A 14,609-nucleotide genomic window follows, 5' to 3' on the forward strand; every position below is an offset into this window, starting at 1 on the left:
TTAAAGAAAAACCTTCTGCATTTTATAGTTTCATGTCAGTGTCTTAAGTAGTCAGACAAGTGCATATTTTATCCCGGGGCTCAGAGGGCAGAATTAATGTGCTAGCTATAGCCCCGATGCTCTAGGATATGTTAAGCTCTTAATAGGCTAATCAAAGAGATGGAAGTGTGTGTTTTTGATTTACTTTTGGCCACTTGGGACATGCTAGACTCATAACCCTCTGGAGTCTTGACTATCAGGGTATGTCTGTATATATGGTGTATGGGATCAAAGTTCAGAGATTGGGGGGCGGATGCGATGAGTACTGGAGGGGTTATTGGAAAGCTGCCTTCTGATAATGTGTACTACAATTCCTGTTCTTGGTGATTTCTTCTCTTGTACTAGAGGCAAAGAGTGAGAGAGTGAGAAAGCGCACTGAGAAGGAACAAGAGAGTGAGTTTCTTACTCTTGTTTTTATTTGAGCTGCCGGTGCAACGCATTTGGGCCAAATGCCAACTGTCTGGGTCACACGCGTTTTATCCAAATAGATTTAGCGCTGCTGTCTGGAAATGGGCTGCTGAATGTTAACTTTAGGATCAACTCAACCAGGGCAGCTCAGACTGTTACCCTCTGTCTGGGTGAAGTGGGATTGAGGGGGGTGGGGGCATGAGGGTGTGCAGAACCAGAGAGGAAAGGGGAAACTGAACCATTGCTTGGAACTTTTAAAAAGACACTAGATTGTGATTTTCAGTGTATTCCTTTATGTTCAAATTTCTGGGATTAGTTTTCTTTTGTTTCTTTTTTTTTTTTTTAGTTTATGTTGATTAGACTGAAACTAATATGTGAGAATGACTGTTCTCAAAATTCATGAGGGGGAAAAGAAATGTAACATAAAACTGGTGTAGTTGAAGGAAATTGAGAAAATTAATTTTGGTGATAATTGTTTTCCTGTGTTTCACCAAAGTGGTAGCTGCAGTTCTGGTTTATATTAATTTAGTGCTTAAATGTGATCATTGGTGTTTTGAATTTTTGAAGAATAACATATAAGGCAAATAAGTTGATTTCAAACAAATTAAATTCATTCATTTGCCACAAGTGGCAGCAAATTAAATCTATGTTGTGGTATTAATATTTTTGTGATTCTCAAGGGGAAAAACCTCTAACCTCAAGAACTGAAATATTTTAATACTTTTCATGTCTGGGCCAATATGTGTAAGATTAATACCTGCCCTTGTCTACTCTTACCACTTCCTCTTCATTTCCTTAGCAACCACTAGTCGCTACTAGTGGTTTAGAATGGGCCTCTATGCCAAATCTTATCCTGTGTGTGACTTTTGTGAGAGAATAAGGAGAGTTAACATAAGAGAGTGAATAGCACATTCTTTGGGGGAAGAAGGAAAGGTGGAAGTGGTGGATAGCTCTCTGGGGTCCACCAAAATACATAGTTGATGATCAACATTTTGTGCTAACCTCAGGAGAAAAAAGTGTTTCTGTTTTTCAAGAGAGAAGTTATAATACAGATAATGTATATTTAATTTGCCACCTGGAAAAAACAGTTTGGGACTATATGTAATTTAGGGCTTGATTTTTCTAGAGTGATGTTTTGTGTTTTTGCTTTTGGCTCATTTGATTTTCTTGGTAGATAAGTTTCGAGTGTGTTTAAATTACGCCTTTCTTTGGAAATCAATCTCACAAAGTTTATAAATGATCTGGAAACCTTTGTACTTAGAGCCTACTGGTGTCCTTGACATATAGTAGGTGACAATAAATATTTGTTGAGTGAATAAATGGAAAATGAAATGAGAAGTTAATTTTCACATATGAACATTAAATACCTCAAGGAAGCATAATATTGTTATTCCTCTGTGAAACCTTAAATAAATCAGGCAAATCAGTCTTAAAAATAAAAACCAGAGTTAAGATGGATGAAAGAAGTTGTGAAGGTTGTTATACATGTTCTTTAGCTCCATAATAATAGTTCCTGAGAGGAAATTATTACCTTGGCTACTCCCATATCGCTTGAGTGGAAAGTCAAGATGAGAGAGGAAAAAGACAAGTAAGTACCCTTCGACCAGGTCAGACTACTGAGGGAATCACCGTAGGGCAAGTTATCTAATCTTATTTCTCTCAGCTAGTGTAGCTTTGATCCATGGAAGCAGGTAAATGATCCCTTAACTTTACTGGCTGGTGCATTAGTATTGGGGAAAAAAGCATATGTGAAATCAAAGTAAAATGGAAGTTTTGATTCGGTTTTCAAATTTAAAATAGTTGTAAGCCCAGTTATCATGACCTAAAGTCTTTACTGTTTGCTCTAAAAGACAATACAATCTAGTTGATGGATTCCATCATCATATCCACTTATTCCACATTTTTGAGGAAAGAAAGAACATGAAACTATTTTTGAAGGAAGGCCTTTGAAAAGTGATGAGTAAGATAAGGAGGAGAGGGGGCTAATATTTATTTAGCTATTAAAGTGAAGTGTGTGGACACTTTACATCATGTGTAATCTAATTTAATCTCTCAACAAGTCTTTGTAAGGTAGATAGCATTATTGTGGTTTTATAGATGAGGAAACAGATCCAGAGAGGTTAAGTAACTTGGAGTCAAGCCAGAACTCAAAGCCTTTGTACTTTCCACAACGTATTAATGCTTCTGCTATACAGTGTAAGGAGTTAATTCATTTTGATTTCTGCACAGTTACGTTATATTTTAATCTTAGTCTGAATTTTGGAAACTGTATCTGGAAAAGTTAGTGCCTATGCATACTTGTTTATGATGTCCAGATTAACTTCTCCAGCAGTGTCAGAAAGTGGGTTAACTCATTCATTTATATTGTGTAGATGACTAAGAGGGGTTAGATATTGTTAGTTGTTGGTGATTTTAGTTGAGCTTGAGCCAACTCATTTACTTATGGTTAAGTTTTTTCACTGGCACTGGAGGCTTGAAAAAATGTCGGGAGTGAGGGAGGGAGTGAGAAGGGAGAAAGAAACTCAAATTTATTGAGTGCCCATATGCCAGATACTGTAGCTAGTGGTGGAACCAAGGCTGTAGCTCTGGTTTGTTTAAATTCAAAGCTCCTGCTCTTTCTACTGTGCACCAATGCCCTTTTTGCTACAAGTCCTTAAATCAAATGTTAGTCTACTTCTGGCCAAGTAGTTACATATTACTTTTTCTGTCAATGCTACTGGCTACTTAATTTGGGCGTTTACAAGACAGTGCTAGTAATGTTAAGAGGGGAAGTTACAAAACTGTGAAGAGCAGGAAATTTCTCGAGGAGGAAAATAGTTGTTCCCTAAACCCAGCCAACTATATTATAAATTTGTCTTTACTTTCAGAGCCCAGGGAAATAGGGAAAAAAAGGGTGAATGATTCACACAAATCTATGTTGTGGATAACTCAAGTGTGTTAATTATGTAGTCCTCTTTCATTTAATGTCAGACATTAATACGGAAAATACTCAAGTGATCTGAAAAAAATTAAAACAATGAATGTTGTTCATGAAGCAACAATTATACTTTGATATCTCAGGGGAAGGTTTGGAATATGGAGACTGTATATAAGTAGGTTGGGAATCAAGATAATTGGCTTCTTTTCATTACTGTTATTGAATAATGGTGTGACTTCATCTCTTTATAGATTTTTGCTTGAGAAAGAATATATAGTGTCTGCTGTCTTGCCTAAATCATTGTAGAAGTAATTTTTGAGATGAAACAATTATTGTGTATAAAGTTGCTTAAAACTGTTCACATTAATTAACCTATACCGTTTATGAATATCTTATTTCACACTAGTGATGTGGAAATGCTATTAAATATTTAAGTTAGATTGCCTTAAACTGGAAGTGTGATGTAATAGAAAGAATTTAGACTTTAGAGCCAGATAGCCTTGTGGATGACTCTGGGTTCTGCTGTTTTCTAGCTGTTCTGACAACTATGAGCTTCAACTTCTTTATCTGTAAATTGCCAGCTGTATTAGTTATCAATTGCTGCAAAAAAAAAAAATTACCTTAAACTTAGTGGCTTAAAACAACACACATTTATTATCTCAGTTTCTGTGGCTCAGGAGTCTGGGCATGGCTTAGCTGAGTCCTGTGCTTCAGGGTCTCTCATGAGGCTGTAATCAAGGTGTTGGCAATTACTGGGATCATCACAGAAGGCTTGAGTGGGAAAAGATCTGCTTCTAAGCTCACATATTAGTTGGCAGGATTCAGCTTCTTGCAGGCTATTGCATTGAGGGTCTCAGTTCCTTGCTAGTGATTATCTGGAGGCTGCTCTCAGTTCCTTGCCATGTGAGCGTCTCCATATGGCAGCTTGCTTCATTAAAGCCAACAAGGGAGAGAGTCTACTAGTAAGATGGAAGTCAGACTCTTTTGTACTCTAATCATAGAAGTTTCATCTCCTCAACATTGAGGTATTCTATTCGTTAGGATCAAATTACTCAAAGGGAGGGGATTACACAATGGCATGGTATCATGGTACACATGGCAGGAAGCGGGATCACTGGGCCATCTTAAAGAGTCCACCTGACACAGGGCAATAATACTTTACAAGATTGTTGTGACTATTAAAAGAAGTAACGTATATTTAAACTTCTCTTTATTTTTGATCTGACCTTAAACTACCTTTCCAGATATTACCTGTTAATTTTCTGCATAGGAACCAAACTTACTGTTATTACTAGTACTATTTTCCATTTTTTTCTTGCCATCTACACTTTGTGGATTCTATTTCTTTAATTTGTAATGATTGCCCCCAGCAATCTGACTTGTGAAATTCTGTTCATCTTCCAGGGCCTATCTCAAATGCTACTTTTTTCATAAATTTCTTTGACCCATCCTTCTCTGACTCAGAAGTCATCTCCCTCATCTGATCTCCTGTAACACCTTTTCATAACTTTATTATGGCATATGTCAGTCTGCCTTGAATTATTTCTTTGTTACTTAGATTATGGGCTCCTTAAGGGAAAAGATTGTGTCTTAATCTTTTCTGTATCCTCATGTTATAACGTCATTTTTAAAACATAGTAAGATAATATTTGTTGATTAATAAATTAGTTTTTCCAAGATTTAACGGTTTAATAACTCGTAGAGACTGATGTAAGGAGTTTTAAATGGTCGTGGTTGTTTTGTATGTTGTAATAACCAATATTTCTAGCACCATAGGGAGTGAAGTATTCCACATAAGTTAATTTTCCAATTAACTACAAATATCCTTTTATATGCCGAAAGTGATTTTATTTTAATCACCATTTATTTATTCATTCATTTTTTTCAGCCAACAAATATGTAAGCTTTAATTATATGATAATCCCATATGTTCAGCAGTTGGGATGAAAATCTTTCTAGTATCTTTTGTGTATTTCTCTATCATCACAGTAAGTTATCTTATTAAAAGTAATTTAACCTTTTATTCCTGACTTAGGCATGGTATTTTGCATATCGCATATTGAGCTATAACACAGTCATATATACAATAAGAACTGTTAAACTATATAAGGATTATTTGCCTTTACCCCAAACTGTAATACTTTGGTGTTCTACAACTACTTTGTAGTTTTTCCTCCTTTTTTGCCGCTTTGGTGCTGTTAGTGAGCTACTTTCTAGTCCCTTTGTTATTTCTTCTAGAGTGCTGTGTGCTGGGAAATCAGGTGGCCAAATATGCTAGTGTTCTGTATAAAATGTTAATTCATGGGCCCTGAGTAAGGTTGTAAGTTGAGAGGAAAGTACATGAGATAGGACATGCAATCTGTTATGCTACCTGAAATGAATTTTTAAAAATTCTTTTCAGAAAATAAATTTCTTTTCTTTTCAGTTACATTCTAGAAACCTTAGCATTCATTCTATAATGAATGTAACTGAAAAGAAAACTCAATTCTAGTTGAAGTTGTCTCATATGTGTTGCCTTATAAGTCATATAAGACTTCCACATAAAGTCAAGGGTTACAGTAAATATGGTTCAACATTTTAGGAGTTTAGTTTGTGCTACTGTCTGCGTGTTCATAGACAGGTGCTAAATGTCACTGCGTGTTTGTAGATCTACTCTGTGAGAAAAAATGATAGGTGCTTCATAAAGCAAGGACTCAGTCTCTGGATATGAGTGTGCTGAAAAGTATGTTAAGGAATGGAATCACATACTGTTTATCACTTACCTAAAATGAACTTTGATTGTGAAGTCTACTTTTTATTTTATCAAAACAAGGTTCGTCACTGCATCCACACATTATCTTCAAACTTTTAAAAAAAGAATTTTTATGATTCCTCTTCAGTTTTCTTCTTTTTTATTAAGTAGCTCTGACATTATCCTGCTAACCACTTAGGTTTCTAATTCTGTGTTTAGTGTTGTGAATGTTTGTTTAGACTATAAAGAACAACAATGGTCTAATTTAACTATATTAAGTTATTTTGTAGTATGTGTCCTTTGGCAAGCATTCAGCAATATAGGTCTGTCCATTCAGGTTATTTTTCAGTTAACTTAATTTTTTTTTTGTTTTTCTAGGTTAAAAAATGGCCATACCTTAGTAACTAATCAACCTAATGCTTTGCCTATGAAAATTTTACCATCATTATTTTTTTCATTTTGGATTGAGAAAATGAATCCAGATATAGAAGAAAGTATGGGATGTTGGAAAAAAGTACCTGTTAAACAGTAGAACACCCAATAACTAATTTGCAAGAAGTTTTAAAGAAATAAAATTGTTATGCTTCGATTTTGGTATGGTATTGACTCTCTAGCACATAGGTAGCCCTCCAAAAAATCATCCAGTTTTCTAAATTATGGAAATTTTGTGGAAGACGTTGACCTGGATTTTGAGCCTCATCATGGCTTCATCGGAATTTCATAGTGACCACAGGCTTTCATACAGTTCTCAAGGTAGGATTCCTGCTTTTAAAACTGACAAAAAATATTGCTATTAACCTGACAAGAAAAGATTCTGAATATTTAGTTTGGGTGAATGTTTTCTTTGGGATATGTAGTGCCAGGAGCAGAGGCCTCCTGTGTCAGTTCAGTGCTAGTTTCACAAATGTTGAGGACACAGTCTGTTTAACTTGCTCTACTGTATTTAACATCCAATGGATTTTAGACTTGACTGGTCTTTCTTAGAAGATAGTAGACCCAGGCCTCTTCTTCTGACTGCTAAACATTAATAGGCTCATTCGTTGCTAAGGTTTACAGACAAGTTTATCTTCAAAGGGAATCCAAAGGTTTATGCTGTAAAAGAGCAAGAAACCAGACAAATTCTAATACAAGATCCTTCTAATATGGACCCTAGTGAAAAAATGCTTTTCCAAACTTAAGAATTCAGATCTAGGGACTAGAACCTGGGTAAAAGAATAAGAGTTGTTAAGTTCAACTTTTCAAATTCTAATCCGTAAGTCCCCATAATTTTAATCCATAGAATTGAACTTTATATCATAGAAAAGACCTTAACAGAAGTTCCAGGAGCAAATGTCATTTTGTTTTCCTTGGACCAGTCCGATCCTTATAGAATTATTGAAAGTATACCTTTTGGATTCCCCTCCCATGAATGTATAGTAACAGATAATTTTTTTTGGTGCTGATGAGCCAGATTTTCAAGGCTATTATAGTTGATGTATATGTCTAAAGGTCCATATGTACAAAATATGGCTCTCAAAGTAGATCAGCAAAGCCATAGCATTTAGTGTGAACTCTTATTTATAAGAGTGAAATAAATACCGTCTTTCAATTTATTTCCATTTCGTCATGGTTTCATGGGAGTTTATATTTGTGGGTAAATTCCATGTATAGACAGTGAGTCAGCAGGCAGACATTAGGTTTCCTTTAGTGGTAAACCCAGCTAAAGGAAGATGTGGTTAAGAAGGTAGATTGGCAATATTTAATACACCTAAGTGAGGAAAATATATTTAATAGTCCTCTGAATTTTTTGTCAATCTGATGATTTTTTTAACAGCTTTATTGAGATATAGTATACATACCATATAATTAACCATTTAAAGTGTATAATTCAATGGTTTATCGTATATTCACAGAGTTGTACGACTATCACCACAATCAATTTTAGAACATTTTCATCACCCTCGAAGAAATCCTGTACCCATTATCAGTCACTTTCAGATTTCCTCCAAACCACCCTCCACCTCGAAGCCTAGGCAATCTGATCTACTTCTATGTCTAGAGATTTGCCTATTCTGGATATCTCAGATAAATGGAATCATATAATATGTAGTCTTTTGTGACTGGTTCCCTTCACTTAGCATAATGTTTTTATAATGTAAGATAATGAACATTGATTATGAAGGCAGTTATGAAGATTCATTCATGTCATAGCATATATCAATACTGCATTCCTTTTTATTGCAGAATAATATTCGATTGTGTGAATATACCACATTTTATTTATCCATTCATCAGTTGATGCACATTTGGGTTATTTCACCCTTTTGGTTATTATGAATAATGCTGCTGTGAACATTCATGTACAAGTTTTGTGTGAATGTGTGTTTTCATTTCTCTTAGGTGTGTACCTAGGGATAGAATTGCTGAGTCAAATGGTAGTTCCATGTTTAACCTTTTGGGGAATTGCCAGACTGTTTTCCAAAGTGGCTGCAGTATTTTGTATTCCAACTGATGATTAAAAAAAAAAATTTCTACAAGACTATAGAGTTTCTATATAAACTCTTTTGGATAACTTTAACAAACGTATTTTATCTGAGCTAAATTCTATTTTCTTACATATGTGTACTCTTCACTGTTTTTTATTTCAATATAAAATATTCATATTTCCTGTAGAATTTAGCTTTAAAGCCATGTTTTTAAAATTAAGTTTAAAAGAGAAAAATAATCTTTCAAAATAATTTAAAATAATGTTATTTTGAGGAATGAAATAATTGGAATTTAATTAATCTTTAGATTTTAAACTTTTACTCTTTCATTTTGTTTAATATAACATTTTTTGTCCATACCTCACATATAATGATGCATAGTTTTAACTGATATAGTTGTTGTTTATACTGCTACTTCTTTGTTCTGCTAAATTTTCTTTTCTTCCATGTGTTTTTTCTGGATTCTCTGCCTTGTGATTACAAAGAGGAATTCCTGACTTATCTAGAACACTACCAGCTAACTATTCCAATAAGAGTTGATCAAAATGGAGCTTTTCTCAGCTTTACTGTGAAAAATGATAAACACTCCAGGAGAAGACGGAGTATGGACCCTATCGATCCACAGCAGGCAGTATCTAAGTTATTTTTTAAACTTTCAGCCTATGGCAAGCACTTTCACCTAAACTTGACTCTCAACACAGACTTTGTGTCCAAACATTTTACAGTAGAATATTGGGGGAAAGATGGACCCCAGTGGAAACATGATTTTTTAGACAACTGTCATTACACAGGATACTTGCAAGATCAACGTAGTACAACTAAAGTGGCTTTAAGCAACTGTGTTGGGTTGGTAAGTAGATGTTATAATTTTAAATTTCTGATGGGAAAATAAATTCACAATGTAAGTGTTTTTCCTCAGCTTAAAAAAATATATATATACATGTAGGTGGTTTAAGAAGGGAAGGTGACAGTCTAAAAATTTTTGTTATTTCTGCTCCTTTTGCTTTTGATAGTCTTTTTGATAATGTTTGCATTGACTTTTCAAAGTAAGAACAGTTTGTAAAATCCTATATTATTAGTAGAAGAATGAATGAAACTTCAGATTTCCTCTTAGATTTAATTGTTTCTGTTCAAATAAGATATCTTTTATGCATAAACAAAAGTCAAACATTGGTGAAGAGTTTAAGGGTATGTGTGTATGTATGTGTGTGTATTATGGCAGGAACCACAACACTGATTTTGTCTTTAGGTTTCTTTCTCTAATATCTTTCTCTGGTAGGCAACATGACTTAAAATTATGTATAACCTACTTAGGGTTACAAGTTCTTGAAGCAAATCTTTTATACCAATATCTCTTTGTGAAATAATTTTTTCCTACATTTATTTAGAGATTGATAATAAATCTTATTGTACTTAGAAAATGGATTCAAGAGTGTAGGGTCTATGCTGGGCATTTGAGTCTGTTCTAGTCTAGTGATAAATACAGTTCAAGGCTGCAAAGAGTAATGGTTGCAGAGCAAAGCATATTCCTGCCCTTCCTCTCTTGCTTTTACCCTATTCAGGCTAATGTAGATGTTCCATTAAAGCTTTATCTGTGTGAAAGAGTACAAACATTTTGATGCTCAAGTCATATTTTCTTCCCTACTCTATCATATCTATAGTCTCATTCCTAGTTCAATATAAAAAACTACTTAATTAGAGTGGGTTGAAATAAGTTCTAAATTTGAAAGGAGTGTTAAGAACCACACAGTGTGGGGCTGGCCCTGTGGTCTAGTGGTTAAGTTTGGCGTGCTCTGCTTTGGCAGCCCGGGTTCGGTTCCCAGGTGCGGACCTCCACCACTTGTTAGCGGCCATGCTGTGGCAGTGACCCACGTACAAAATAGAGGAAGATTGGCACAGATGTTAGCTCAGGGTGAATATTCCTCAAGCAAAAAGAGGAAGATTGGCAACAGATGTTAGCTCAGGGCCAATCTTCCTCACCAAAGGAAAAAAAAAAAGAGAGAACCACACAGTGGAGAAAATGTTCACTATAGGTATATATAAAAATTTACTCAGATTGTTCATTTTCTATAACTGTTAGTGAGTCAAAACGATTACTTAAATTTTAAGATTTGTGTTTACTTCCTATAAATAGACACATTGAATATATTTATAGCTAATTTCTTTCTCTGTAAGCAGTGATAGCCTTTCTAGGCTTTTTGAATGAAGATAAATTATCCAAAATAAATCTGTGTTTTACTACATCTCAGAGTCAGCCCTCATGGCATAGCAGTTAAAGTTTGGTGTGCTCCGCTTCAGTGGCTGGGTTCAGTTCCTGGGCACGGAACCACCCCACTCCTCTGTCAGTAGTGATGCTGTGGCAGTGGCTGACATAGAAGTACCAGAAGAACTTACAACTATACAGAACTATGTACTGGGGCTTTGTGTGGGGAAAACAAGGAGGAAGATTGGCAACAGATGTTAATTTATGGCGAATGTTCCCCTGGGGAAGAAAAATCTCATATGTTAAAATGACACTTACTGTTAAATATGATAGAAAAATACGATTCCTAGTCATTGACCAAGCCCTTTAAGTTTGGCGTTAACATTAATTATGCCATTGAGAGTTTTAACAGGGTAGTGAAATGAACAAATTGAGATTTAGGAAAAAAAAAACTAATTCCATAATTCCGTTGTGAGATTGAGGGAAGAGGAGCGATTGGAGATATGAAGATGAGTTAGAACATGTAGGAGATTTGTTGTTAGTGCCATGGAGTCGCTTCTGACTCCTAGTGATGGAGTACAGCAGAGGTACCCTGCTGGCTCTTTTTAACGCCATCCTTTCACCTTCTGGTGCTGTTATCAGACAATGCTCTGCTGCTATTCATAGGGTTTTCATGGTCAGTTTTTTGGAAGTGGGTGGCCAGGTTCTTCTTCCTAGTCTGGAAGCTCCGCTGAAACCTGTCCATCATGGGTGACCCTGCTGGTGTTTGAAATAGCAGTGGCATAGCTTTCAGCATCATAGCAACATGCAGCTGCCACAGTATGACAACTGACAGACAGACAGGTGATATGGTTCCCTGACCAGGAAATTGACCCAGGTGGCAGAGCACCAAATTTTTTTTGTGTGCATGTGTGAGGAAGATTAGCCCTGAGCTAACATCCGATGCCAATCCTCCTCTTTTTTCTGAAGAAGACTGGCCTTGGGCTAACATCCATGCCCATCGTCCTCTACTTTATATGGGACGCCACCACAGCATGGCTTGACAAGTGGTGCATGGGTGCGTGCCTGGGATCCGAACCTGGGAACCCCAGGCTGCAAAAGCGGAGTGTGCGCACGTGACTGCTACACCACCTGGCCAGCCCCCAGAGCACCAAATTTTAACCACTGGACCACCAGGGCTGGCTACGTAGGAGATAGCAAAGGCCTATACAAAGACTGTGGCACTAGGAATGGAGAGAGAGAATGAATTTGAGCCACATTTTGGTGAGAAAATTTAGAGGGTTTTTGTCTTATTAATTTATTCTTCCCTGGCATCTAATAAGACATATAGGATATAGCAGATATTTAATAATATTTTAAAAAATCGAAATAGAATTAAACCAGGTGTGGGATGAAGGAGAGAAAGTAATTGAAGATGGCTGAGGTTTCTCTTTTGGATGAGAGTGTATATGAATTTTAGTGCTTGAGAAAGGGAATGCCAGTGGAATGCTGGATTGGAGAGGAAGATGAAGAGAGTGATTTTGATATAGTAAATGTGAGGAATCTGAAGAAATAAAGGTTAAAGATGCCTAGTTGGCATCTGGGAAATAGAACTCTGAAACATAGAAAAGAATTTAATTCTGGAAACAAGTAATTTGAGAGTCATTAATATAAGCAACTATTTAGGAAATTGAAAAAGGTGTTGTTTGATAAATCAAAAAGTGAGAATAAGTTTGAAAATGGAAACTTTTCTACACTTAAGGGGTTAGCAGAGTGTCATGCATTTATTCTTTATTTTTTTTGAGACTTTGTCTCTTGTTGTCTTTCCCTCTAGTTGTTAACACCTTTCTGTTTTACTTTGCTTCTTATTGAAACTGCATGGTCTATGGTGACTAACTTTGATTACTTGATTAGGTGTGATCTGTCAGGTTTGTCCTCTAAAGTGACTATTTTCCCCTTGGTAACTAATAAGGAATTTGTGAGCAGATACTTTGAGACTGTGTAAATAGCCTGTTCCTCATCACACTTTTGCCCATTAGTCTTAGTAACCCTCGCTTTCGTTCTTTTTTTTTTTTGGTGAGGAAGATCAGCCCTGTGCCAACATCTGCCAATCTTCCTCCTTTTTTGCTGAGGAAGACAGGCCCTGGGCTAACATCCATGCCCATCTTCTTCCACTTTACATGGGACGCCGCCACAGCATGGCTTGCCAAGCGGTGTCTTGGTGCGCGCCGGGGATCCTTGCCAGCGAACCCCGGGCCGCCACAGCGGAGCACCTGCACCTAACCGCTTGCACCACCGGGCCAGCCCCTTGCCTTCATTTTTATTTTGTATCATGTTACATTTTTAATGAAATGGAATATGTAAATAAATTTTTTAAAAATACCACTTTTCAAAGGTCCCTCTCAACTAATTCTGTTTTTAATTGTTTTTTATAAAATAGTTTTTAATGTAGAGATTATTAGTATTTTCTAATAATATTTCCTTACCCACAGTTTCAGGGTTACAACCCTTACTCCATTCAAAGGAAAAAATTCCTAACGTTACAGTCTATCTGTTCAAAATAATGTCACATTTTAGTATGCTTAATATTGGGACCATGGCTTTCTTATCAAGGTTTTGGTTTTCTGAAGTTTCTAATTACTTTTATTTTGTCTTGTTGGGAAAAAAAAATTATCTCTTTACCAAGTGATCAATGTTGTCCAGTTCCTTAGTCCTATATCTATTGCTTGGAATGTATTCCATTCTTCTTTGGAGGCATTTTTCTTGGAGTCTACTGGTTAATTAATTTCTTGAGCTACTGCACATCTCTCATCTTGGGATTTCTTTTGTCCTAGGTTAGTTCCATATCTTCTTCTTTCTGAGTTTACATCCTGATTTTGTTGGAGAACATCTTCGAGTAATTACCTCAGAAAAGGTGCCTGGGAAGTAAAGTTTCTGAGTCCTTGCCTATTTGAAAGTGACTTTATGTTGCCCTCATGTTTGGCTAATAATTCAGATGGATGTGGAATTCTAGGTTCAAAATTATTTTCCCTCAAAACCATGAATGGTAGAATTGGGCAAGGGAAATATGGGGCATCAAATTTATCTATATGGCTTTATATCTTAGGAAAAAATGTAAAGATCTAAAAAAAATTAGCATTGATTCATTTTGGGTGGCAGATGGAAGTTTGTTTCTTGTTCTTTTTTTCTTTTTTTTTCTTAAAATTGTTTCCTCAATGAAGCAATGTGATCTCTTTATCCTTCCTGTTTCAAGAATTTTATAATAATGTGATATGCTGTGTGCAAGTCTTCTTTCCTTACCCCTACTTGGTATTTGATGGGTGCTTTAAATTTAAAGACTCTTCTTCAGCTTAGAGAAACTTAAAAATTATTTCCTTAATAATTTTCTCTCCTTGTTTCCCTCCCTTCTGTGATTGGTTCTCTACTTCTCTTATCTCTTTCTTTTTTCATTTTTTTCTTTTTTGTTCTAAGTTCTATGAGATTTCCCCAATTTTGCCTTCTTTTCCTTCAATTAATTTAAAAATTACAGCAGTCATATTTCTAATTTTCAAGAGATCTTTCTCTTTTTGATTGTTCCTTTCTTTACGTTTTGTTCTTATTTGGTAAAAAATGATTTTCCTTAATCTCTCTGAAGATACTAAAGACTATATAGCCAGTTAGAAAAGACCAGTGACCCCATTAGACTTTCTATTCATTTAGTTATGTCCGCAGTTGCCCTTCTACTTTTTCCATTATTCATTCATCCATTCACCAAATACTTATAAGTACCTATCATATAATAGGCACTGTTCTAGGTACCAGGAGTATGACAGTAAACAAAACAAAAGTCCCTATCTTCATTTAGTTTGCATTCTAGTGGAGGAGATA

General features: G+C 35.7%; 2 protein-coding genes across 3 annotated transcripts in view; both read left to right on the forward strand.

The window, feature by feature from the left end:
• Positions 1 to 6,537, forward strand: part of CENPK (centromere protein K) — a 71,778-nt gene extending 65,241 nt beyond the window's left edge. The window contains exon 12 of one of the 2 annotated variants that reach the window (XM_058563987.1): positions 6,474 to 6,537. In XM_058563987.1, coding sequence (XP_058419970.1) covers positions 6,474 to 6,503 — 30 coding nt within the window. In that variant the 3' untranslated portion in view covers positions 6,504 to 6,537. The remainder of the gene's footprint in view (positions 1 to 6,473) is intronic. The other variant, XM_058563991.1, reaches the window with a different exon arrangement.
• Positions 6,538 to 6,747: 210 nt separating this feature from the next.
• ADAMTS6 (ADAM metallopeptidase with thrombospondin type 1 motif 6) overlaps positions 6,748 to 14,609 on the forward strand; it is a 320,979-nt gene continuing 313,117 nt past the window's right edge. The window contains exons 1-2 of the mRNA XM_058563973.1: positions 6,748 to 6,848; positions 9,046 to 9,410. Coding sequence (XP_058419956.1) covers positions 6,752 to 6,848; positions 9,046 to 9,410 — 462 coding nt within the window. The 5' untranslated portion in view covers positions 6,748 to 6,751. The remainder of the gene's footprint in view (positions 6,849 to 9,045; positions 9,411 to 14,609) is intronic.

Source organism: Diceros bicornis, chromosome 20 (genome assembly GCF_020826845.1).
Source record: "Diceros bicornis minor isolate mBicDic1 chromosome 20, mDicBic1.mat.cur, whole genome shotgun sequence".
NCBI lineage: Eukaryota > Metazoa > Chordata > Mammalia > Perissodactyla > Rhinocerotidae > Diceros > Diceros bicornis.